Raw genomic sequence first — 24090 nt, forward strand, 5'->3', positions numbered from 1 at the left:
CTTTTTTGTGATTGTTGCGGGCTAAAATGTCTGATGTTGCGGGGGGAGGGGGTTCCAAAAAAAAAGTTGCGGTGTTTTTTAGGTTTTTGTTGCGATTACATTGCGGGAGGAAGTGAAAGTTGCGAGAAATTGTTGCGATTTTCTCTTTTTGTGATTAAAATTGAGTGATATGTTAAATATTAAGTTATTACCAAAAAAAAAATATTGATTAAAAGAACAGACACTGAGAAATGGTCCTATAAACAACTTTACCAATATAAAAGATTACCAGGACTACAAAAATGCAGAAAAATAGGCTTTACTTATCTAAATGCACCTGTTGGTTCAAAAGTTAAAGTGCACAGAACCTCACAGCACAACATGAAGTTACCTTAAAATATAATATCAGGGCTTTGAACCGGTTCAAGGAACGAAAACGAAAACCAGGAACTTTTTCTATTTCACATGGAACAGAAACGAAACCAGAAACTTTATGTTCCGGAACAGAAACGCTTATTAAAAATAATGGTAACCGGTTAATACCGGTTTTTATTTCGTTCCTCAAAGTTTCCGTAGCCTACAAATAAAGCCATGAGTGTCTGAGCAAAGAAGAGCCTGAACGATGCAACCTCCCTATTGGCTGTTTGTAAAAATGTATCAGTTGTTGCCCTTCCCACGGGAATCATCGCGGGCTCGAGAGACGAGACCTGACGAGTTAGTTCGTAGCAGAACAAAATGTCTGGACACAAATCGGGTTTTCAGAAAAGGAAAGAAAATAAACGGAGGGTCGAAAATACAAAAAAGGAGGCAGAAAATGCAAAACGAGTTTTAAGGTAGGACAAATGGTTACTTTTCTGAGGCAGCCCGCCGTGGCTGCCTGCAGGCGTATTTATTATAGCCTATTTAGTTAAAATAGTTGATATAAAATGTTTATAGTTATAGTTATGTGATGGTTGTCCTGATTTAGACTGGTGGTTTTTTTTGGGGGGGGGGTTGCGCGATGTTGCACCCGGGTCCAGATTAGGGCAGAACCGGCCCTGGCTACATTTCAGGTGTAGTTTGTTTTATGTATGTATGTATGTACTTGCATAGATGTGTACTTGGTCTTCCAATATGGCACCTAACAAAATCTCGCGGCGCGGTGACGTCATGCGGTAGCCCTGTATAGGGCCTGACTAGCCTTTGGTAACACACTAAACGAATTCTCTTTCATTTTTGGCACTTTTTCTGTTTGTGTAGATGGGAAGACGTACTGAGAATCCAAATCGCCAACATTTGAAATAATAATTGTTTTGAATTATTTCTTGTCTTATTTAATGAAGGTTGTAATAGAATTAGCCTACATTTGGCTTAAGCTGGATGAGACAGAGACATAATTTTATAGCCATTTGTTAAACAGCTGACAGGGAACGTAATTAACCGTTCCGGGAACGAAATTTTTTTGTTCTAACCGGTTCGGGAACGTCTATTTAATGGTGGAACCCAAAACCGGAAACGTTAAAATTCCGTTTCTGTTCGGAACGAACCAATAGGAAAAAAATTCTGGTTCAAAGCCCTGAATATAAATGCCTCAGCTTTCATGTAAGAAAAAAAAAACACTATTAATACTAGTACTGTGTGCAGGCAGTCTCTCCTGAAGACTAAATGAAACAATTATAAACTAATAAAATAAATGGCTCAGGCTTCATAAAAGAAAAAAAAACAATTAGAACAGAATCTCACAGTATGATGCTGAAGCTGCCTAAACGATGGAAAATAAAATACCATTTTGGCAAAAATGTTGGCAGCCATTAATTTCTTGTATTAAGTAAAAAAAAATAATGTAAAGTGCGCACAGTCCTTCACTGTAAACATAACACACTTTCAGTAACAGAATTTAAGCCTATATAAACACTGACTCGCACAGTGTTGCCAGATACTGCTGACGTTTTCCAGTCCAAAATATGTTCAAAACCCGCCAAAATGCACTTAAAACCGCCCAATCTGGCAACACTGCGCGCATGCTGCTTCTCTTGAACGTATACACGGAAATAAGGCGGAAGGTAGTTTGTCGACGTCACCTCAAGACGACGCCAACGATTGGTCAAATTTGCGGGAAGGTTGCGGTGATTGGATGTAATTGCAACACAGCCCTGAATTCGCGGGGATTGGTTGAATTTGCGTTGAAGTTGCAAATCGCAGCATCACGAAATCCTGGAGGCTCTGTTTTTTTGCTTGGCCCAGACTCTGTCTCCTCACTCACTGTAGCTTTAGGTACTAAAAATCGATCCATTTTGTCTCTGGTAAAGGCTAGCTGAAGTTCGCTAAATGTCCGCAATAGTAACTTATTCTGGTTTGTGTTTCCTCACGTTGTGCCCCCCCCCCCGAAGAACTCTGGCGTGCCCCACACTTTGAAAAGCCCTGACCTAGACGATACTGAACATGATTTTAAAAAACCCTGATCTTTCCTAATGCACTTTTTTTCAAACTCCTACCTTTTGCTTTCAGTTACTATGTCGATAAATAAGTGCCCTCTGAAAGACAGCATCGCTCATTTATTAACCATGATGATGATGCTGCTGCAGTCCTCTCAATAACTGCCGGCAACCGGCGACTTTGCCGCCTACAAACGCTCCATTGCCAGCTACTCGGTGGTTTTTCAAAGAATTGAAATTCATAAGTTTTTACTTCTTAATTTATACTTCATAAAAATAAAATTTTGCATTCAGGATCACTCAGAATTCACCATTTAACATCTACATTTTCAAAATTTTCCGGGGGGAGGACCCACGGACCCCCCTCTTTTTTTTAAAAAATACATCGCGGTGGCGGCTAACGCAACCTCCGCTCAGCTTGCGCTTAACGTGGATCCCAGACGTCCGCTATTTAGCGGAATTCCGCTATTTTTCTAGCGAAGGTGGTGTGTGTGTGTGTGGGGGGGGTTTAAATCTCTTGTATATCCATTAAAAATGTGTTTAAGTAAAATGACCAGCAGAATACGTTCTGATTTGGTTTGCTTGTTTAGCGACGTTTTCGTCGGCTTCGTTTGTTCTCGTTGACATTCGGGAACACTCAGGAGTTAAATTGATGTAAATACCGCGAGACTGTACGCGATAGAACGAGAAAACAATACGGCTGCGCCCATTTGCTAGAAAACGTGTTCTAACTCCGTTCGTGCTTTTGTTTCTAATGCGTTGAACTTAATTCAATATGTCGTGGAAAGCGTAGCTGCGCTTAGCCAGAGAGGAAGTTGAATCCAAGAAGAGATTAATGAATGTGGTGAATACAGAACTTGAAACAAAAGCTCATGCGAACAGAGTAGCCAAGAAACGATCCAAAAGAGCACTGCAGGAACATCAGAAAAAGCAGAAGGAAAGATGAGAGAAACAAAAGCAGAGAAAACTGGAGGAAAGATCACAGACTGCGCCCCAGAAAAAGAGCATTAAACTCCTCTGCAGTGAAACCTTTCAAAAAGAGAGAGGTTTAAATCAAATATCTCCAATGTTTGCTGTACATATGTAAATATCTAATATTACTGAATCATTGATTTCTGCTCATATTCATGATTTTTGAAAAATGAATGTGGCTTATATTAGACTAGTATTGACTAACTCGAAACAAAAATAAACAAATGAGATGAACTATGGATGCTATTATAATATAACAATCAGTGGAATATTTAGGCAAGTATATTATTCAAAGCTACATTTTCGTCTAATTTTTATACTTTTTTTGCCACTTATGTCATAGATTACAAAATATGGCATCAAATGGATAGATACACATTATTGTTAAATCTATGTAAAAAAAAGTGTTCTATAGCATCTTTAAATCTCAACAGCTACAGGGGGCTTCGCCCCTATACCCCCAGCAGGGGCACCCCACAAAGGGCTTGCAGCCCCCTTGACCCATGCTGATGCTTTCTTAAACCTCGGTCACAACTGGCCATATGTGCTCCTACGGCCAGTCTACGTGCAAAAAACGCACAGAGGGCGTGCGTGTAACGTGCTGATTTTCGAGCCGTAGACTGGCTGTAGACCGGCCGCAGAGGTTCTTTGTCATGTCAAACAAACACTACGGGTGCTTACGTTTTTTTTCAGGTTGCAAGACAAACTTGCAGCCAACGTGCGTCTTTCTCCACGAACAAAAAAAAAAAAACGCAGCAATTTGGGAAACGCCAAAAAATCGTATGTCTGGTTGTGACCTAGGCTTTACATTCCTCTTTTCTTTTTTTTTTTTCCAAAATTACTGCTGGGATCCCAGGCTTAACCTCTGCCTACTACTTTCTTACTTGCCCCTTTCTCAGAAATATATCGAGAGGACTGATGATGGTAATAATAATAACTTGAGACTGTGACTAAAGTCAGTAATTTGCGCTAGCTGTTACAAACCAGGACGTCTGGCAGAGGTGGACAAAGTACAGATCCCATTGGTCAAATGTTACTCCAATACAAGTTAAAGTACTAAAGTACTTGCTTTTAAAAATACTTGAGTATTAAAAGTGCATTTTCTGTCAACGCATCGTTGTATTATTGCCACAACGCTTACAAAACCTAACGCCGTTACCAAAGACAGAAATGTGAATTCTCAAAATGAACGCATGCTGCGTCATCATGGTGGTTTAACATTAAGCTAGCTAGTCAGTGAAGCTCCACCTGACATGCTAGCAAACTCTTTTTAAACTCAAAATCGTATTGGGTAGCTAATGTTACTAGAAAAGAAATATTTCTACACTTTATTTGGTAAGATTATGCTAAAACACATTACTGAAAGGACTTCAGATAAGTTAACGTTATTCATGTTAGCGTAACTCTGTTTTGACATGCTAACTAACAGTGTCCAAGTTAACTAGCTATGTGTAAACGTTAGCCGTGGACAAGGCTACGGCAACTTGGTTGGAAAATCCATAGAAAGTCATGTGACTAACCAGACTGCATAGCAACGTTTGCAAGGTTATCGCTAGCTCTAAAAGCACAGACAACTTCGTTGCAAGCTTCCTCTTGGAATAAAACGTTTATATCCCTCGATATGCTTCCGCAGGTCGGACGGCGAGTTTTTGTAGGCCGTGATGCGGTTCATTTTTGGCAAACGTTTAAAACGAAACGAATCTTTAACCCTTTCAGAAAACTGAAACAAGGGTTCCAGGTAAAGCCATGAGCGCGTGCGTTCTCCAGAAGAACCGCCTCCTTCCATTCTGCCATCAACTGATCGTGTTAAATAACGCTGCGGAGAAATAATTGAGCTTGATTTTGTACAGTCTATGACGTGACGTGACCCTAGTGATTACTGATCGGCTCTCAGCGTCACCTGGGAAAAAATCAATCACGTTTTAAAAAAAGAAAAGAAAAAACATCCACTTTGAAAGCCGCTTCATAGTAATGAGGACCTTGATAGAAATGTAGTGGAGTGAAAAGTACGATGTTTTTGTCTTTCAAATGTAGTGAAGTTAAAGTTAAGTTTCCAAAAAAAAAAATACTCAGGTAAAGTACAGATACTCACTCAAAGTGTACTTAAGTACAGTACTCAAGTAAATGTACTTCATTACTGTCGACCTGTGACGTCTGGTCACCGTATCCTATAGATCTGGAGCAGTAAGGGATGGAGAACATCGTTTAGTGAGGAAAAGTTGCGCCCTGCTGCCCTGAACAAAAATTTAAAATAAAAAAAAAAAAAAAGCATGAAAATTGACAGTTGTGATTAAAAAAATTATTTTTTTTTAAACTGGTACAGTTTCTCACGTCTTCAGGAAGAGATTATCTTGGATGTGCGCTTTTGAAAAGGTACTTTAAAATACTTTTTATTCAATAAGAGCAAACGTATTTGTTTCGGAGCACTTGCACAAGAAATGTCGTCGTTCTTGAAATTTCAGTTTGCAAAAACATTTGGATCGTACACGAGCACCTGAGTTTGTATAAATTTGTTTACAAGGACACTCGCTCACGTGAGCCTTGAGTGCAAATCGCATGAATAATTGGGGATGAGTCACTACGGTTTTACAGGACGTGCAAATTCCAGTCATGTCTGTTCATTTCAAATACACGCCCAAGTTTTAATTATAATTTGTCAAATTCTGTCATTACTTATCCCAAACGGATCTATTCAAACGAATTAAGGCACAACTAGCCGTTCTTCTGTGACAAAAGTAATGGCACCCTTTTAAAGGCACTGTGGTTAGTGGGTGTGTCTCTTGCATGTGCTCTCTCTCTCTCTGGTAGCTGATGGTGGTGCAGTGGCTGAGCTGCATTACTGGAAAATCTGGCACACTGAATCACGCTTAAGAGATGCTCTTTCAGCTGTGCAGTTGTCATTTTTACCCCTCTTTTACGTTTTATGGAGTTCTGTGGGCGTCTTTTCATGTTAATTAGCTGTGCTGTAATAATTTATGCCCTTTCTTCAACCTCCTGCACTTGTTCTAGTTCCCCAGTAGCCCTGGATGATACAGGGCATTTCCATGACCCCTGCATGGGCACCTTTGGAGGTCCTGTGTTCCCCTGGCTGGTTCTCGGTGGTTACGAAGGTCAGGAGCTGCTGTTGTTTTTGTCTTTTTCCTTTTTATCTTTCTTAATTTTGGATGATTTTCATAGTAGAACAACGACTACTACTACTTTTATTCGTCACATGTACATTTGTGAAATTCCTCTCTGCATTTAACCCATCTAAAGCAGTGAATACACACACATGAGCGATAAGCATATATATAACACGCGCACACTCAGCAGTGGGCAGCCATAAGCCAGTATCTCACTGGGCTGCGAGAAATTGCGAACATAATTCGCGAGAGAGTTTCAAAATTGCCTTGAAACATTCGCAGGGCTTCTCAATTTCCTCGCATGAGTCGCAAAGTAGAGGTCTGCGCGGGACAGAATTTTCAGTCCCACTCCCGCAAAGAATTATGATTTTCAGTCCCGCTCCCACCCGCACCTGCCATATTTTGTCCCGCTCCTGCCCGCAAATCCCGCATGATGCAGACGTTCGCATTATTTCTCATGAAAGTTCTTGTCATTGGCTTGGGGAATTAAACATGCTGAGCTTAGCTGAGCTCTCCACTGACCGATCCTTCACCTAGCGCACGTAGCGAGGGTGCGCGTTGCCAGGCGGCATGCGCCGCTGAGGCTTTACAGAGATGCCCATTGTGAGCTTCACTAGAGGAGCTCTGCTCTTCTGCCATGATCGGAGATCTCAAACACGGAAGAGCGGAAAGGAATCGGAAACGTACACGAGATTAGACCGCGTCCGCAAATTTAGGCATCTTAAAATGTTTTTATTAATGCCAAATAAAATATCCAGCACAAATTATATATGATGGACATTAAAATAAAATTTATAATTTATTAATTTAACACGTTTTTAGTTAGCGGGACTGCAGCTCATCACCGCTCCCGCCCGCAATGAGCTTTCAAAATTTGTCCCGCGCCGCACTGCTTTGCGTCGGGTCCCGCGGGAGTGCAGGGCTCTAGCGCAAAGTGTCGCTCCTTCATCGCTGAAATTTTGAACATGTTCAGAAAAATTAGTGCGACACAATTTCTCTCAAAATACCCGCAAATGTGTCGCAAAGCCGTCGCGAACCCTTCTCAAGTTAGTTTCCATGAGGCTTCCTTTACTTCCCTGGCTGCCGAGGGAAAGCCGGGCTGCGACTAGTTGGAGACACAATTGCAGTAAAATATGCGAATATCAATTCGGTGTGATTCCAAGTGAAAATTGTCGCTAATTCACATTTTATTGCAATTGTTGTGTCTCCAACTAGTCACGGGCTTTCGCAGCCCAGTGAGATACTACCCAGTGTGTGAACTGGTTTAAACTCGTAGTTAAACTCTATCCACCTATGCAGTAGTGTCTTGTTTACTGTTGTTTACATTTTCCCCTTTTTAGGAACAGCGTACAACAACGCTACTGCTCTCGTGATCACCTTCCCTGTCCTTAACTACCTCAATGACACAGAAAAGCTGGGCAGAGCTCTCGCGTGGGAAAGAGAGTGAGCATTTTGACAGTACAATATTAAAAAAAAAAAAAAGACACTGGCGCAACCACAATCCCCATTTTAACCGTTTTTGGTTCCTCTTTTATTTTTCATCAGGTTCGTCAGCTTTTTGAAAAACTACAGCAACCCTGACCTCGTCATCGCCTTCAACTCGGAGCGTAGCATCGAGGACGAGATCGATCGGGAGAGCAACAGCGATATCTCCACCGTACTGATCAGCTACGCCACCATGTTCGTCTACATCTCCCTGGCTCTCGGACACATCAGGAGCTTCCGTAGCCTACTGGTGAGTTGGACGACTACCGTCAACGCTTTCTGACACGATTCCCCAAACAGCTGCGTGCCGATCTTGATGTCTGGATTGTTTTCAGGTGGACACGAAGATCTCTCTGGGTATCGCAGGCATCCTGATCGTTCTGAGCTCCGTCGCTTGCTCTCTGGGAATCTTCAGCTATATCGGGGTTCCCCTCACGCTCATAGTCATCGAGGTCATCCCCTTCCTCGTGCTGGCTGTGGGAGTGGACAATATCTTCATCATCGTGCAGACTTTCCAGGTCGGTAGCAGTTAAATAGGATTTGATTTTGTTTTATTTATCAGGTAGGTGGGAAAAAAAAAACCTCCTGCTTTTGCAGCTGAAAGGGTTTTAGAGAAATGCAACCGGTCTGTCACACAGCCTTTGAGTTTCTCTTCTTATTTTTTTGTCTAGCCACAGTAATGTTTGTTTTAATGTGGTTCTTTTGAAGTTTAAGGGAAGTCCTGTCGCGATAATCACTAACCTGAAATTCTACAACGGTTCAGTGGGTGTTGTGGTTTTTTTGTGTTCCCTTTCCCTTCCTTTTCTCCTCCTGTGTGTTTTGAAAGAGTGGGGAGTTTTCCCTGAATGCAGGATTTTAACACGAATAATCAATCTGGTCAAAATATTAACCCCAGAGATGTCCACAAGTGCTGGTGCCTGCCTGGTGGTTTTCTCTGCCTACACACAGTCTGCGCCAGCTACTCGATCCCGGGAGGAAAAAACACGAAGCAAAACTTGCCTTTCAATGTTCAAGTGATACATGTTGTTAAATATCGTCTCCGTTTCCTATAATTTACTGCAAGTCCAATTATTCCACGACGGAATTGTCTCCGATTCAGGTCTAGCATGACCGGAAGCGACGCCATATTTGTTGATCGATTCTCACGCTCTGATTGGCTGAGCCGGACCACGTGACCACGCCGTAGCGTATGTCGTTATGTTACAGAGCCAGGCAGCGTGCTATAGAGATCTTGCAGTCACGTGACCGGAAAATACACAGCCGCCATCTTGTCGGTAAAAAAACACCGCTGAATACTGGTGTACAGAATGGATCAATTTCAACCGACGGACTACACGGCTCATTTTTCTAATGAACAGATAACTAGATACATGTCTAAAATAAACGATCTACAGATTAGTGACCCTTATGGCTTACCGGACGGAGTTTTCACGACCGTGTCAGTGGATTTTGAACTGCCAGCGGAATACCCGGACGTGTATAATTACCTCATCAACTTTCCCTCGCTGTTCAGTGGTGAAGCACTGCGTGCTTATAAATCTCTGCACAGTTATCTTTACAGAAATTCAGGATTTGTCAGTGACTCAGATGTGGCATCTTGTAAACAAGAAAATAACAATCCTCATTGGACGGGTAAGTCACTTAAGTATTGAGTATAGCACTGACCAGCCGATTATAGAATAGAATAATGTAATTCCAAATCATCCGTCTTGTTTACATGGATCTGGCGTTGGAGAGGTAGAGGCTTGGCAGTGGAGATTTGAGTGGCTGTTTTCTGAGCTTAGTCAACAGGCCGGTTCTGCAGTCTCAGTTTTGCTTCCTCTCTCGACGCCGCCTCCTTCGCTTTGCTTCCGATAACAATCCACGGAGACCCCGCTGGTCTCGCTATCTCGTCCGGAATGATGTGCATGCGATGGAAATCGCTACAAACCGTCATTTTCTGCTGGAAACCAATGTCCAGTAAGTCCATACGGTTGTAGTGGATATTGAAGTCCAGTACAGACGAACAACACGCAAAAATACACACACAAAACGTGCACAGGTAGGGAGAGCTTGTAGCCGCAGCCGTTGTAGTAGAATTGTATATAGTAGGGTTTTCCAGAAGAAAAGGTAGAAGGCGGAAATATGGCGTTTGACCGACAAGATGGCGTCTGTCACAATCTGGATCGGCTGTGACGTCACATGCAAGTGCTCCATAGAGGGTAATTAAGAAAAAGCACGCGCACACAGCTAGAGGGATGTGCATATTTTTCTGCAAGTATATTACAGGGAACCGCGAGTTGGCGTAGTGGTTAGCGTGTCCGCCTCTCAGTTGGGAGATCGCGATTGCTACTCGCAGTCGAGTCATATCAAAGACCATCATAAAAACGGTGACTACTGCCATCTGGCAAGGCACGCTGCAATACAGATGCGGGTGGGGAGTCAAACTCTCGCGGTTACCAGAGGACCCGCCCCCTACTGTAACCCTAGCTATGTAATAAGCGAGAGGCCGAGGGCTACGGAAACGGAGGTCGGCGGCGCCCTATGCACCACATGGTGTGGGAAGGACTTTTGATTTGATATTACAGGGAAATGTGAATGCACCAGAAGGCATGTCCAAAAAAAAAAAAAAAAAGGCTAAAGTCCTTTCCGCGCCATATGGTGCATAGGGCGGCGCCGATCTCCGTTTCTGTAGCCCTCGGCCTCTCGCCTATTACATAGCTAGGATTACAGTGGGGGGGCGTGTCCTCTGGTAACCGCAAGAGTTTGAGTTCCCAGAAAATTTCTAAATTTTCGGGAAGGGGCATGGCCCCAGACCTGTCTAGCATGTTAGCATTAACCACCAACTACTTTTTAGCTGGCTACTTCGGATTTTCTGGAGAGCTCGGAAACCTTTTTATACAGACTACATTTACTTTGGAGAAAGAAAAAGTCCCCATGCACAAAAAGGGCATAGCACACTGTGGCAGTAGGGGTGTGGCCAAGCAGCAGTCTATGAATGGAGGGTGGGGTCGGGGAAGGTAAGTGGCTAAGTCATTCCATCTGCTGTCAATTAGTTACAGGGATGGAGCATAAAAGGAGGGAGAGAGCAGAGAAAAGGAGCTCTCTCTCCCTGACCACAACGCGAGTGAGGAAGAAAGCAAGCAAGCTGAAAAGCTAAATAAAGTGGTTTGGCTAACATCAACTCTCGCCTGCCGTGCTTCTGTGCTCCACCCACATCAGGAATTGCTACAGTAGTTGATGTTAGCCAAACCACTTTATTTAGTTTTCAGCTTTCTTTCTTACTCCTTCACTCACTCGCATGCATTGTGGTTGGGGAGAGAGCTCCTTTTCTCTGCTCGCTCTCTCCTTTTATGCTCCATCCCTGTAACATACACACACATTAATTGACAGCAGATGGAATGACTTGACTACTTACCTTCCCCGACCCCGCCCTCCATTCACAGACTGCTGCTTGGCCACGCCCCCGCTGCCACACTTTTTTTTTTTTTTGGGTGGGGTGGGGTTTGTTTTATTTATTTATTTATTTATTTTATGAATGAATGAACCCTTTATCATCACTGTTACCAGTGAAATTGACCAACCTGTCCTTACAGAGGGGGAACAGGACAGGAAGACAGGGATAAAAGAAAAGAAAAAGAAACACAGTAGTAACATGAGGAAAGATGAGGGGAAAAAAAGAACAATCCCCCCCCCACACACACACTATGCTCCTATCAGGAGTACAGTGTGGGAGCATTTAAAAACCTCCGCACAAGCACACAATAACGAGTACACTTTAAAACATGGGACTTGGGGGAGGGGGCAGTCAGGGGTGGGGGTAGGAGGAGAGGAGGTAGAGGTAACCCAGCGCAAGCAAGCAGCCATCCGCTCCTGCAGCCATGCAAGCGGCGCTGGTCACGCACCCAGTTGTCACACTGGGGGTGAAAAACTGCGACTGCGGAAAATTGGGAAAGGAATGCGAAGAATGCGAGTGTGTCTCCCAGCAGTGACCTTCTGGGGGAAATGTTTCCCCAGCAACAGCCTTGATCGAGGCTGGTGCTGTTCAGGGAGCTGAATGTCGATAAGATAGAGATTGATTGGTCTTTCGAACAGATTCAGTCTTTACACGTCCACACCACTCGTCCATATCTGTCCATTTCTGTTCAATTCAATTCCACTTGGTCTCCGAAATGCTTATTCCTTGCAAAGCCGAAAGCGTCTCCAAGATGACAACCATGTTGTGGTTCAAGTTCTGCCACAGTCTGAGTGCCGACAGCTTTGCCCACCGCTCAATCATATCGGGCAGCTTTGTGGGGCTTTGAACAGCTGTCACCATTGTCTGATTTCCTCGATATACCAGGGCAATGCCTAATCCAATCAGCAAAAGTCTGGTAATCATGGTTTCGAATAGGTAGATATCTTCAACGTCCTCCACAGACGTTCTGGCAGGACAGGTGGGTTCCCCCGAACCCAGAAACTGTGTCAATTTCGTTAGGAGACCAGTTTATCAAATCCATGCTTTTTTAGTTTAGAAATTCAATGCGGAGAGAGTCTCTCAAAAAAAAAAAGTATAGGCAGACGAGACGAAACAAAAGCACAAGCAGGAAAAAAAGGAGAGGAGAGCAGAGAAATGCGACCGCCTTCCGTGAGAGCACGGAGAAGAATAGTGATTTGAAAGTAATTGGCAATTTTGCAATACATCACGTCAAACTTTTTATTAGCGGAGTGACTGGTGAAGCAAACATGGAAGTTGTGCAACTTGTAACTGGTGTCGTGTACAGTGTTTTGTAAAGCAGCTTGTTTTTGTTCCTCCGTTGTAAAGCTCGGCTGCTTTCATGAATACCGGTGTCGTTTTTCTTTATCTACGCATTTCATTTCCTTTTCACGGTTCCAATTCTTCTTGGCTACTGACGCGATCCATTTATACCCTGCAATCCCGCTATAATGAACTCCTTGAGGGACGTCCAAATAGTTTGTTATACCAAAAAGTTCATAATACTGAAATACACCAGATACTCGTGTTGTATGCGAAATTTATAGGCACGTTCTTCTGATCATGAATTTCTTCTTCCGAGAAGAACACCCCTTTTGTTTTATGGCATTAACGCATCTTGTTAACTTGACTGCAGACTTGATTACTTGTTTGGTAGGAAGAGGAGCGCATGGCAGGCGAATGACCTGATGTAATTACAGGAGTGTTTATTTACAAACAGGCAGGCAAACGGTTCAAAAACGTAACACGAAGGCAGGGTCGTGAAACAGGCAATGGTCACGCGAGGCGCAAACAGAACGGCAGAGGTGATCACAAAAGCGAGTCAAAACCAGTAAAACAATACACAGGTACAAAGGCTTGGTAATGTGAGACACTGGGTACAGTGCGTATACTCTGCCAAGTCTGTCTGTTTAGAGTCCTTATAAGCGCATGCTGTGATTGTGCTCTAATCTGAAACAAGTGCATGGTACTGTAATCAGTCCTAATGGTGCTGTGTACTCCTCCAAGTGCTGAGATTGTGAGGTGTTGATTTGTTGTAAAGGTTTGTTATAACGGAGTTGCAGTGTATATCCATTAGGTAATATAGATCGCTACGTTCATTTTCAATGTGTGATGAAAGAAAGTGGGAGGGAACATCGCCAGAACGTATTAACTAACATTTTGGCCTTAAACTCAATCACGAGGCAAGAAATTAAAGTTTGGTTGTAATTATGTTCTGTTTATTCCCATTATGAAGCCAAAAAAAAAAAGTGACCGTCATGATGACAGATCTACATCATAAGATGTTATTAAACTCTTTGAGGAATGCATTACACCAGTATATGAATCATAAGCAGGAATGCTGCGCTGTGACCCTTGGTTAACCCGTGTCTGCTCTGTCTTTTTGTAAACAGAGAGATGAGCGGATGGAGCACGAGGAGCTGCATCAGCAGATTGGCCGTATCCTGGGAGACGTCGCACCCAGCATGTTCCTGTCCTCCATCTCAGAGACTGTTGCTTTTTCCTTAGGTCAGAACCACCAGCGTCTGCAGGTTTTCTGTCGACGTCGTAGGTCGAGTCCACAGGGCGTTACACGTAGCATAAAGTGTACGGGTTTGGAGTCATGAAGCAAGTTGTTTACGTTCTCGGTTCATTTAATTTCTTATTCCAGAATATAATAAGGTTTATAAAGTCTTTATCAGTGTTTAAAGGGGAACTGAAGGCAATTTTTTTTTTTTTAAATCAAAATTCTATTTCTCTCATATCGGAATATATCGGAATGCATGTTTGGTCACTATTTTGTCGCTGCTATAGCAAGTTGAGTGTTTGAAATACGCTCTGTAATATATCAGTCCATATGTCAAAGCAACGGCTGTAAATGAGATTCGTTGAGACCTGTGCGAGACATCGTAGGACGGAAGTAAAACGTACAGCGGAAATCAAAGTGACCGACGTCTGCCAATGTTCCCTGTGTATGAAATCGCTCGCTCGTTCACTACTCACTATGTAGGGAATTACTAGATAGAGGACTATATACTGGGCTCATTGGTAAAATAAGAACGCTTTCGGACACTACTCCGTCACGCTGGTATTTACGTCATTACTGTCGCACAATTAAAACGTGCCAGATCAGTCGGCTGGTGGGTTTTCAAAATAATAAATACATGCGTGTGTTTTTTTTTTTTTTTTTGTGATAAATCCATATTATACTGGGCGCATTTCCAACATTAATCAATACAAAGTCCCTGCAGCTTTCAGTTCTTTTAAATCAAGGCTGAATACTTTCTTTTTTGCCGCTGCCTTTTATTAAATCAAACTTGAGACTTTTTTTTTATTTGATTTCTTTCAGCGTGATTGCAATGCATGATGGGATATATCGCTTTGGTTAGTGACCATCAGTTGTACACTACTTTTCGTGATGCACTGTGGGATACTTTGAGTGCACTATATAGGGTGTAAATAATCCTCACTACGGTTTCGGACAGCACTACAAAATGGCGTCCGGAACGATTTCAGACACAGGTTGTCAAAAGACGCGTGCACCCTCTTTCGAATGCTGATGTAATCAAGCCGGAAGTTTTGTTTGTTTCGATAGCGATCAGGAAAGTTTGAAAAAAGTCGGCAGTAATCGTCATTTAAACTCGTTTTTGTGCAATACTTCGTTTGGGAAACAGTTTTCAAAATGGCACCACTGACACTTCTTCACGTTTCGAAGTCTTGCACAAGTCTCATGAAGATTGCGCGGATAAGCGACGCCTGCCGTGGACCAAACGAACTAAATTCAACACGGCTAAAAACCGAATAGGCCGATAAGTATAATATTTAATTGCAATTAGTTGCCAATATGAGTCATGATATGAGGTTACTAAAACCGAAAACGTAATTGAATTAAGAAATAAAGTGAGTTTAAAAATGACTTTAGTTCTTATTTTAAAGATGTGCTTTTATTTTCTACAAAACAGAACGCATGGTGTAGGGTAGGAATAGATTTATTGATCAGGATTATGCAATTTGGTAAAATGGAAGATCTGAATTACAAAAATGATGTAATTTTTGTAGGATGTTAGCTGACTCCAGTTTCTCTCTCTTTCTCTCTCTCTCTCTAGGAGCGCTCTCCTATATGCCGGCCGTGCGGACGTTCTCGCTCTTTGCTGGCTTGGCTGTCTTGATTGACTTCCTGTTGCAGATCAGCTGCTTTGTCTCCCTGCTTGGTCTGGACATCAAGAGGCAAGAGGTGAGCGTCTCATTCAGTACGTTTACATGCACATTCATATTCCATTATCATTCCAAATATGAAAATATTTTGCAATTTGATATGAGTCATGTAAACGGTATACTCCAAATTTAGCATTTTCTGTTTAAGACCTCTAGGATATGCTGGTCTTCAGGTTTTAGTATAAATATGCAGGTGATTTTTATAGGAAATCGCGCGCACTGATTGGTCGAGAGATTCAGACCATTTCTCGATTATCAGCTCGAGCGACTCGGCAAAATGGCGGCCGATCACTTCGTCACCGTAAGTGAGGAAGAATTACAAATGGTGAAAGAAAATGCTGTTCCTAAAATAAAAGCACTAAAGATGCTATGAAGTTTGGTTTAAAACTATTCAAACGTAAGGTGGAGTTGGGATTTATTTTATCGATTTCTAAACAAAGTATTTTATGAGTCGGTGTAGAGAAGTGACAGGTCTGCGCCGCAAAGTTACATTTACATGCTGCTTTTGAAGCTTGAAATTATTTTAAAAAAAAATAAATCACCTGTGTATTTTATATCTTCGGCGAATGATTGTTAAATAGGAGCAATTTCTGAGCGTGTACACGGCGCATTTAGAATGTACATTGTCTCAATGGAGCCTGTTTACGGTCATCTGTGTGTTTGTACACAAACCAATTAAAAGTAGACGGCCGTTCGATTTTATAAAATGGGTGAAATTTAGTTCCCTCTGAAATTTGGTCATTGCGATTTGTTTTTATTTCTGTAATATCTTAAAAACCCAGGCCATTCTGTTCTGTGGCTGGGAAGTTCTTTAATTTGAGGGGATTAAAGCAAATAATGTGCATGAAATCGCTCGCGTCACACAGTCAAGCAGACAGAGGAAGTCCGTGTGTGTGTGTTGCGCATGCGCAGGATTACCTTTGACCATGCACTGACTGTTCCATCATTCTGTCGCTAAACGAACAGCTGATCACACCGAGGTGCTCGCTGAGCCCCGATATTTATTAGTTTGGTCCTGCGTTTCCTTTCCTTCGTATATAACATAACGTCTTTTCTTCTCGCTTTCTTTCCGTTACTGTAGTCGCTCTTTCACGTTTCATTTGCACACTCGCGTCCTCCATTTTTCTCTCCTGTTTCAAATTTGTATCCCACAATGCCTTGCATGAACGGGGAAAGCCCACCACGTCATGCATGGCGTAGTATCTTGTATTGTGTCATGGTGAAGCAGGAAAAAATAGCGGAGAGTTTAGGGCCACGTGGAGATAAATTAATAAATTGTTCTATTCGGGGGGGGGGGGGGGACTAATAAAATTGGAAGTCTGTGATTCGAATTCTGTATTTTCAGTCCACTAAAAAAAAAAAAAATGTATATATGATCTACACTTTAAAGCTGTACTGCCTTTCAGATTTAAGTGCATATTCTGGACCAATTTTTTATTTTTTATCTGAAAGTCTGTCCCTTTACACACTCCTCCAGAAGGGTAATTTTGCACAAGGCCATCTGTCTACAGCAGAAAAAAATAAAATAACAAAACACGTCTGGAAAAATCCCAAGGGAGTCTGGAGCCAGATTCGTGACGTCACCTGCGGAAGCGCCAGCAGGCCGCGCGAGCTTTGCACGGTTTCAGTGCACAGCCTGTGTACACCAAGCGCTCCCATTTCTCTCTCATTGTCCGGTCTTTTGGGAAACGATGAGTACTAATCCCATCAAGATTGGTGTTGCTACACCCTCCTACGATACATCTGTTAACCATTTTAATAATTACGTGATAACGTTGAAGAAATTTGCAGAAACCCACCAGGTCGTTTTCTCAAACAAACCAGCGCTGGCGTAGGATTCAGAAGGAGGCGTCCCGCACGCGACGTCACGAAAATCAGTGTTTGTCGGGAAATCCAAATGCCACGTTTTTTCAGAGGCGGACCAATTCACCTCAAACGGCTTGATTTCAACTGAATTTTTCTGGTATTGCGCAAGGTAAAAAAATTGCACAAAATGTTACAGATATTTGACCAAAGTTTAATATAAAATAGGAGAATTGCATTGATCTCGCTCCTGAATTTACCCGTGATATGCACTTTAACGCTAAGAGCAAAAATCGGAATATTTTGTGCGTGTAAACATAGTGAGTGATTTCAGTATAGAAATGTAGCCGCCTTGATAAAGGGGAGAAAAATGTGCGGGATTTCTTTTATTTATAGTCAAGAGCAAATGAAGGTTTTGATCTTCAAAAAGTTTTTTCAGCATGTTTGAAGCAATTTCTTTTTGCGTAGCATTTTTATGCTCTTTTTTTTTCTCAAATCCTTGGTGTATTCAGAACAGAAGTTGAGTTAATCGAGTGAGTAAGTTGCACACGTAAGAAGCGTGTCTGGTCGTGTCGATACGATAGAGTGACTCGTGACATACCAGATTTTGGTTTTGATTGGATTGCTGCCAAATTTCTGAGCAGTCACGGGTTTACTTGACTTTTTTTTGTACCATCATGACGATGCGTGACCTGTGCTGACGTCAGCCGTCTCTGGGACTTTGATCGCGGTGTTCGGCTTTTGAACTCTGCAAAACGGTCTGATACTTTTACTTTAATCACGGATTTGTGGTTCTTTTTCCAAAATGGTAAGTGAGGGCTGCTATTTTTAATTAAAAAAAGCTTAATTTATATGTTTGTCTTTCAGAGAAATCGGTGGGACATCCTGTGCTGCATCAAGCTGTCTGACAGGGAAGAAGCGAACTCTGATGCCATCCTCTATCGCTTTTTTAAGAAAATATACGCACCCTTTATTCTGAAGGAGTGGGTGCGCCCTCTGGTGGTAAGTCTATGGTGTTGATCAGCAGGATAATTTTGTACTTCATGTAATAAAGGTTTATTTTTATACGAAAAGCTGCGAGTGTGTCAGTAAGACCTGCTTCATGTTTTCAAGGTCGCCGTGTTTGTGGGAATGCTCTCGTTCAGCATAGCGGTCACTAATAAAGTAGACATTGGACTGGACCAACAGCTGTCCATGCCTGATGTGAGTCTGATCATGATAGGACAAATATCGCACGGTTTGCAGTTCTCTGGGAAGGAGTGAAACACACGCTGCTGTTTTGCAGGACTCCTTTGTGTTGGACTACTTCAGGAACCTGACGGAGTACCTGCACACGGGCCCTCCCGTCTACTTCGTGGTGAAGGAGGGTCACGATTACCGCACCTCAGAGGGACAGAACCAAGTGTGTGGTGGTGTGGGCTGCAACAATGACTCTCTCGTTCAGCAAATCTACACCGCGTCACTTATTAGTAACTAGTAAGTGACCCTGACTCTTCAGTGCTTAATCATGAGGTTATAACACACAGCACGAGATTTAAACACACGCAAGTAGTGAGCGGATCAGCCGAGATGTCCTCGTGCCGGGTTTAGTTTTAGCGTTTGCCACCTGCATAGGTAAATTATCACACGCTTTCCTTAAATGATGTGGTTTATAAAGACCTAACCACACCGGATGTGCTAAAGCTTTTTTTTTTTTTAATTTAAGACATGGCAGTTACACCACTTCCACTTTTTAACAAGCATTTCAATCCACATCCGTTGCATTAGTGGTGAATAAAACGCTGATTTTTGTCTCTTAGTAACACCGTCAGGAATCCAGCGCCACTATACTTTTATGAACCTTTACAATAATAATTTGGTCCTGATTGCTGTGCAACCAAAGTCTGTACAATGTGTTCGTGACCATAAAAGAGACACGAGTGCAAGTTTCATTTCCCCACCGTCTCATGACATGTTTTTATTAAGCTGTTTTGAAATTACACCTGGTCATCTTCAGCTGTACTCATCCCCCGTCTTTCATTGACTCAGCTCTGTGTTTGTGTTGATTTCTTCATAAAAATGAAGCCACCATGCTGGACGTTATGGTGCCGTGAACAACTATTGTTTCGGGAAGTTTTTTTTTTTTTTCTCCAAAATGGGAGTCACTATTCTGCAAAAATTTGAGCCTAGAAACCTTAGACTCGGAGGATAAGCAGTAGATGTAGCAGATCGATCAGTGAGTCCACCTCTCACACACGCGCGCGCCCATATTGGTGATGTACAGCTTGAGTTATGACGGACTGAGCTACCTTTAGCGAGCTAGCGGATATCTATGATTTTTTTTTTTTTTAAAGGAGTACGCCACCCCCAAGTGAAATTGAGTCAGTTCCTGCAGTCCCTAGAGTTGGATGAGTGAGCCAAAGCGTTTTGTAGCCGACCCAGCCATTGTCCTGATCTGGAAACGTCCCGGTTAGCTTTAGCTTAGCGTAGTCGCTGTAATCCGGCGTGTCCAGCTAGCATTGTCGTTGCAAAAGTGAATCAAATAACTCAAGATTTTTTATAATTATTTCTCATGACCTGCACATTCACATCGAGTACACATATCAATGCAAATTAACACGAAGGGATTTACTAGACCAATTTATATCTGGAACTATTTTCAGCCACAGCACAGGCAAAGCACCGCTGCAGGCGCAAAGACACCACGCAGCACCTGAAAACGCTGGTTTCCCTGGTAACACTGGTGTATTGACGGAAGTTGTGGTGCTGCGTGGTGTCTTTGCGCCTGCAGCGGTGCTTTGCCTGTGCTGCGGCTGAAAATAGTTCCAGATATAAATTGGTCTAGTAAATCCCTTCGTGTTAATTTGCATTGATATGTGTACTCGATGTGAATGTACAGGTCATGAGAAATAATTATAAAAAATCTTGAGTTATTTGATTCACTTTTGCAACGACAATGCTAGCTGGACACGCCGGATTACAGCGACTACGCTAAGCTAAAGCTAACCGGGACGTTTATAGATCAGGACAATGGCTGGGTCGGCTACAAAACGCTTTGGCTCACTCATCCAACTCTAGGGACTGCAGGGACTGACTCCATTTCACTTGGGGGTGGCGTACTCCTTTAAATCAAGGTAACAATTGTGTAAGTATCTGGGGGCGTCGTGGCTCAGGTGGATAAGGCGCCATACCATAAATCCGGGGACCCGGCCCGAGGTCATTTCCCGATCCCTCCCCGTCTCTCTCTCCCGCTGTCTCTACACTGTCCTATCCAATAAAGGTGAAAAAAGCCCAAAAAAATCTTTAAAAAAAAAAAAAGTGTAAGTATCTAACGTAAGGTATCAACTGAAATTATTCTATCCATACGCACTGGATATGAGCAATCGTGCAGTCTGATTGATTGGCTACTCTAGTACTAAGATATCAGCTCGTATACCTACCGTGAGGAGAGAAAAACAAAATGGCAGCACGTTTTGCTGAACCAACCGAGGACAAAATAAAAACTCGACTCGAAAACAAAACCCCAAAAAATACCAAAAAAAAAGCAACAAAATATGGAATGAAAGTATTTAATGTTAAGTTTATGTTTATTATTATTATTATTATATCCCCCCCCCAATAATTATTATAATAGCATTTTTCACAAATTGCTCCTTTCATTTTGCTGTGGGTTTTTTTTTTTTTTTTTTTTTTTTACATTCTTCATCTCTAACCATTAAAATTTGTGGGTTTTTTTTTTTTTTTTTAAAAAGACTGGTTCAAAAGCTCCAAGAAGTTTGAAAATCACATCACTGAAATGTCCGAGGAAGAATTAAATAAATGTCTAAAGCTATTCTATACCTCGGCACGACAGCAAAACGACACTTTCTACAAAAAACCCACTGAAGTCAATTCATGCAGCCATCGATTAGGTTTTTAAGAAGTCCGTCGAAGCAGAAATGAATTTGTCGGATGTGTCGTATGAAGTTTTTGTTCATCGAATTTGCAAAACATAAAAATGCTCCTTTTCTCAAAATCCAGTGAATGTGGGTAGAATAAAACCGTCATTCCACTCAATCTCGTCGTACGCGGATTATAGACAACTATCAGCTCGTGTACGACTCGAGTTTGTGGAATAGCTGTTAAACCGATGTCGTTTTGAGGGGGAGAAAAAAATCGCTGCTGTCCGTGATACTCGTCTAACTCTGTCACGTACAGGAAGTTATTCATCTGAATGGAGAAGTGTGCCATTTATGTACTCGTTTAAAGTGGTGTGGTGTGACCAGCTTACCATGAATAATCAACATGATAGAAAAACTGCAAAGAATTCTGCCCTGAGGGTGTGTTAGAGCCGTTTAAAGCAGAATAAGATATAACTTTGCGTGTTCTGCAACAAAGCTGTCGTGTGTGTGTGTCCAAAAAGCCCAACCCAAAACTGTCAGTTCTCTTTTCAGCCACGCCCTTATAGTTCTCCTCAAACAACTTGTGTTCTGTGAAACACATTTTATCGTAAGTAAAATCTTTGAGGGAGGTCCTGGATCAAGGTGAAAAGGACGTATAAAAATTGTAACTTAATGTGAAGTGGGCGAGGTTAGAAATCGTACTGCAGCCAGGCACTCGGACATTTTGGCTTCACTTATGAATCTCTAATTATTACGATCAATGTGTTTTTAAATACTTTTAAAGCAAGGTGGGTACAAATATATTACAAACTGATCCAAACTGTCTTTTAAAGACCAGCCTGAAATCAAAACTGACCTTTTTGCTCCTTGTTGGCTTGGCTTTGATCAGATTATGTAATTTGTATATGGGTCTGTCTCAGAAACTGGGTACTGTAGGGGAACCCCACTAAATATACTCAGTCAATAAACTATACGGTGTTGAATGGTGACGTCGGTTTTAATTTGAAATAAAATGATGAAAGAAATAATACAGATAAAACTAAATCTTTGATGTGAATATTCAGAATTTGGCAAAAATTCTGCAAATTTGTGGAAAAATGGCGGCTTGATCCGGGACATGATAAACAGTCGACTACATCGCATTCCCTTAACCCATTGACGCCGGATGCTGCATCACGCAACATTGCCCCTAGCGCCGGTTGTTGCATAACGCGACATTGTTGATTTGTCATTATTTTCAAGACTCATCTATGTGTTAACAAATGTGTTAGTGTTAATGCTGAATGAGCATGATCCAATAAAAGCAGATAATTTTATCTTTTAAATGCAACTTATTTCATGTCTTTATGTGCTTCAGAAGCTGAGATTGAATTTTTCATAGGCGTTTTCAATTAATTATTTTTATTTCAGAAAACCCTCAGGCAGATGGGGACCTTTTCTAAAAACTGGCTTAGGCATTTGCAGACGTTTTTTTGCAGGCGTTTCAGGCATCAATGGGTTAAAAAGGTTGTAGTCCACTGAAAAGTCTGCAGTTATCACTGATTGTATTTTAAGTTGTAACTTTATACACCTAAGGATTGGTGCGCTCACAGAATCATCATAACCGTAATAAAACATCATGCAAAATATTTGATCACCGTTGTAACTCCATTTTCCACAAACCCAAAACCAATACGATCGTGTGTTTTGATCTAAACGGAAAGCCTCAGGGTCGAGGTCACGACCTCACCAAAAGCAGTAACTTAAAATCACTACGCCGTATAAACATTGTTATAAATCTGCGATTTTTTTTTTTTTTTTTAAACGAAAGCTGAAAGTTAGGTATAGAATATGTTATGATGGTAGCTGGTCTTGTATGAATTTCAGAGCTGTAAAATGAGTCGTGGTCTATTTTTTACCGTAGCGTGTTATTTGTGTGCGGGGAAGGACACACATTAACAATTTGCATGTGTAGAATGGAATTTTCCACTCCAACAGTTAGAAGTTGATCGTGCTTCCATTTGCGGTCTTTCTGTTACGCGGGCGATCTGTTCGGGCGTTATCGCTGAAAAGGTGAGTTTTGACAGTTTTTATTTTGTTTTAGTCTTGCAGTATAAGGCAATAGAATGTTTCTTTTTCATCTTACTTTCATATTTCGTAGTGTTTGTGTATTTTTGGCCAATATTTTGCAACCACGGTCAATTTCGATCGAACTTTTGATAGAATCTACGGCCAGTCGTTTTGCCCCGCCTCGCGCTCCGTCCGGTGCGGTAGTGATGTCCCGTTGCTCGTACGCCGCATCAGAGACCCGCGCGACCTTCAGCCGGTACAGCCGCTGCTCTTTTACCACCGCCGTTATTCTCATCTTTCCGGTGTGTTCTTGATGTTTCCATTGTGTCCTATTTCGCCATATCAAATACCCAAAATGTATCATATTATTCATATTTAAGTGAATAATCAATTCAGTCATCATAACTTGGCGTTTTTAACCCAAGCAATCAAAAAGAGGAAATTTATTCAATATTTTCACTCGTCTGTGAAGGAGGGGCTTTAATTCTTCATGATGGAGTTATTTTATATGAAAATCAATTTTAGAAAAGCATTTGAATTGTAATCAAAACAATTTTCTACAGTGGAGGCCAGATAAAGCAAGACGCTGTCTTTATTCTTATTAAACATTAGGCTTGGCACGGTTATGGGAAAAAAACCGAACCGTACGATACGCCTGTTGCGGTGCAATACGCGTATAAACCGCGGTACCCCTATTTAAGACGTTCGCCAAAAAAAAAAGCCGAATGCCCGTATGAAACCACGTGGTTCTCTTTTGC

The 24090-nt window shown here is 41.9% G+C and overlaps 1 protein-coding gene across 2 annotated transcripts in view; it reads left to right on the forward strand.

Moving 5' to 3' along the window:
- The window catches only part of npc1 (Niemann-Pick disease, type C1), a 76427-nt gene that overhangs the window by 34129 nt on the left and 18208 nt on the right, over nt 1–24090 (forward strand). For both annotated transcript variants that reach the window (XM_060906409.1, XM_060906410.1), the window contains 9 exons: nt 6375–6475; nt 7828–7930; nt 8033–8222; nt 8308–8490; nt 13820–13934; nt 15512–15639; nt 18291–18425; nt 18537–18626; nt 18709–18899. In XM_060906409.1, coding sequence (XP_060762392.1) covers nt 6375–6475; nt 7828–7930; nt 8033–8222; nt 8308–8490; nt 13820–13934; nt 15512–15639; nt 18291–18425; nt 18537–18626; nt 18709–18899 — 1236 coding nt within the window. The remainder of the gene's footprint in view (nt 1–6374; nt 6476–7827; nt 7931–8032; nt 8223–8307; nt 8491–13819; nt 13935–15511; nt 15640–18290; nt 18426–18536; nt 18627–18708; nt 18900–24090) is intronic.

The sequence above is a fragment of the Neoarius graeffei genome, chromosome 23 (assembly GCF_027579695.1).
Source record: "Neoarius graeffei isolate fNeoGra1 chromosome 23, fNeoGra1.pri, whole genome shotgun sequence".
Taxonomy (NCBI): domain Eukaryota; kingdom Metazoa; phylum Chordata; class Actinopteri; order Siluriformes; family Ariidae; genus Neoarius; species Neoarius graeffei.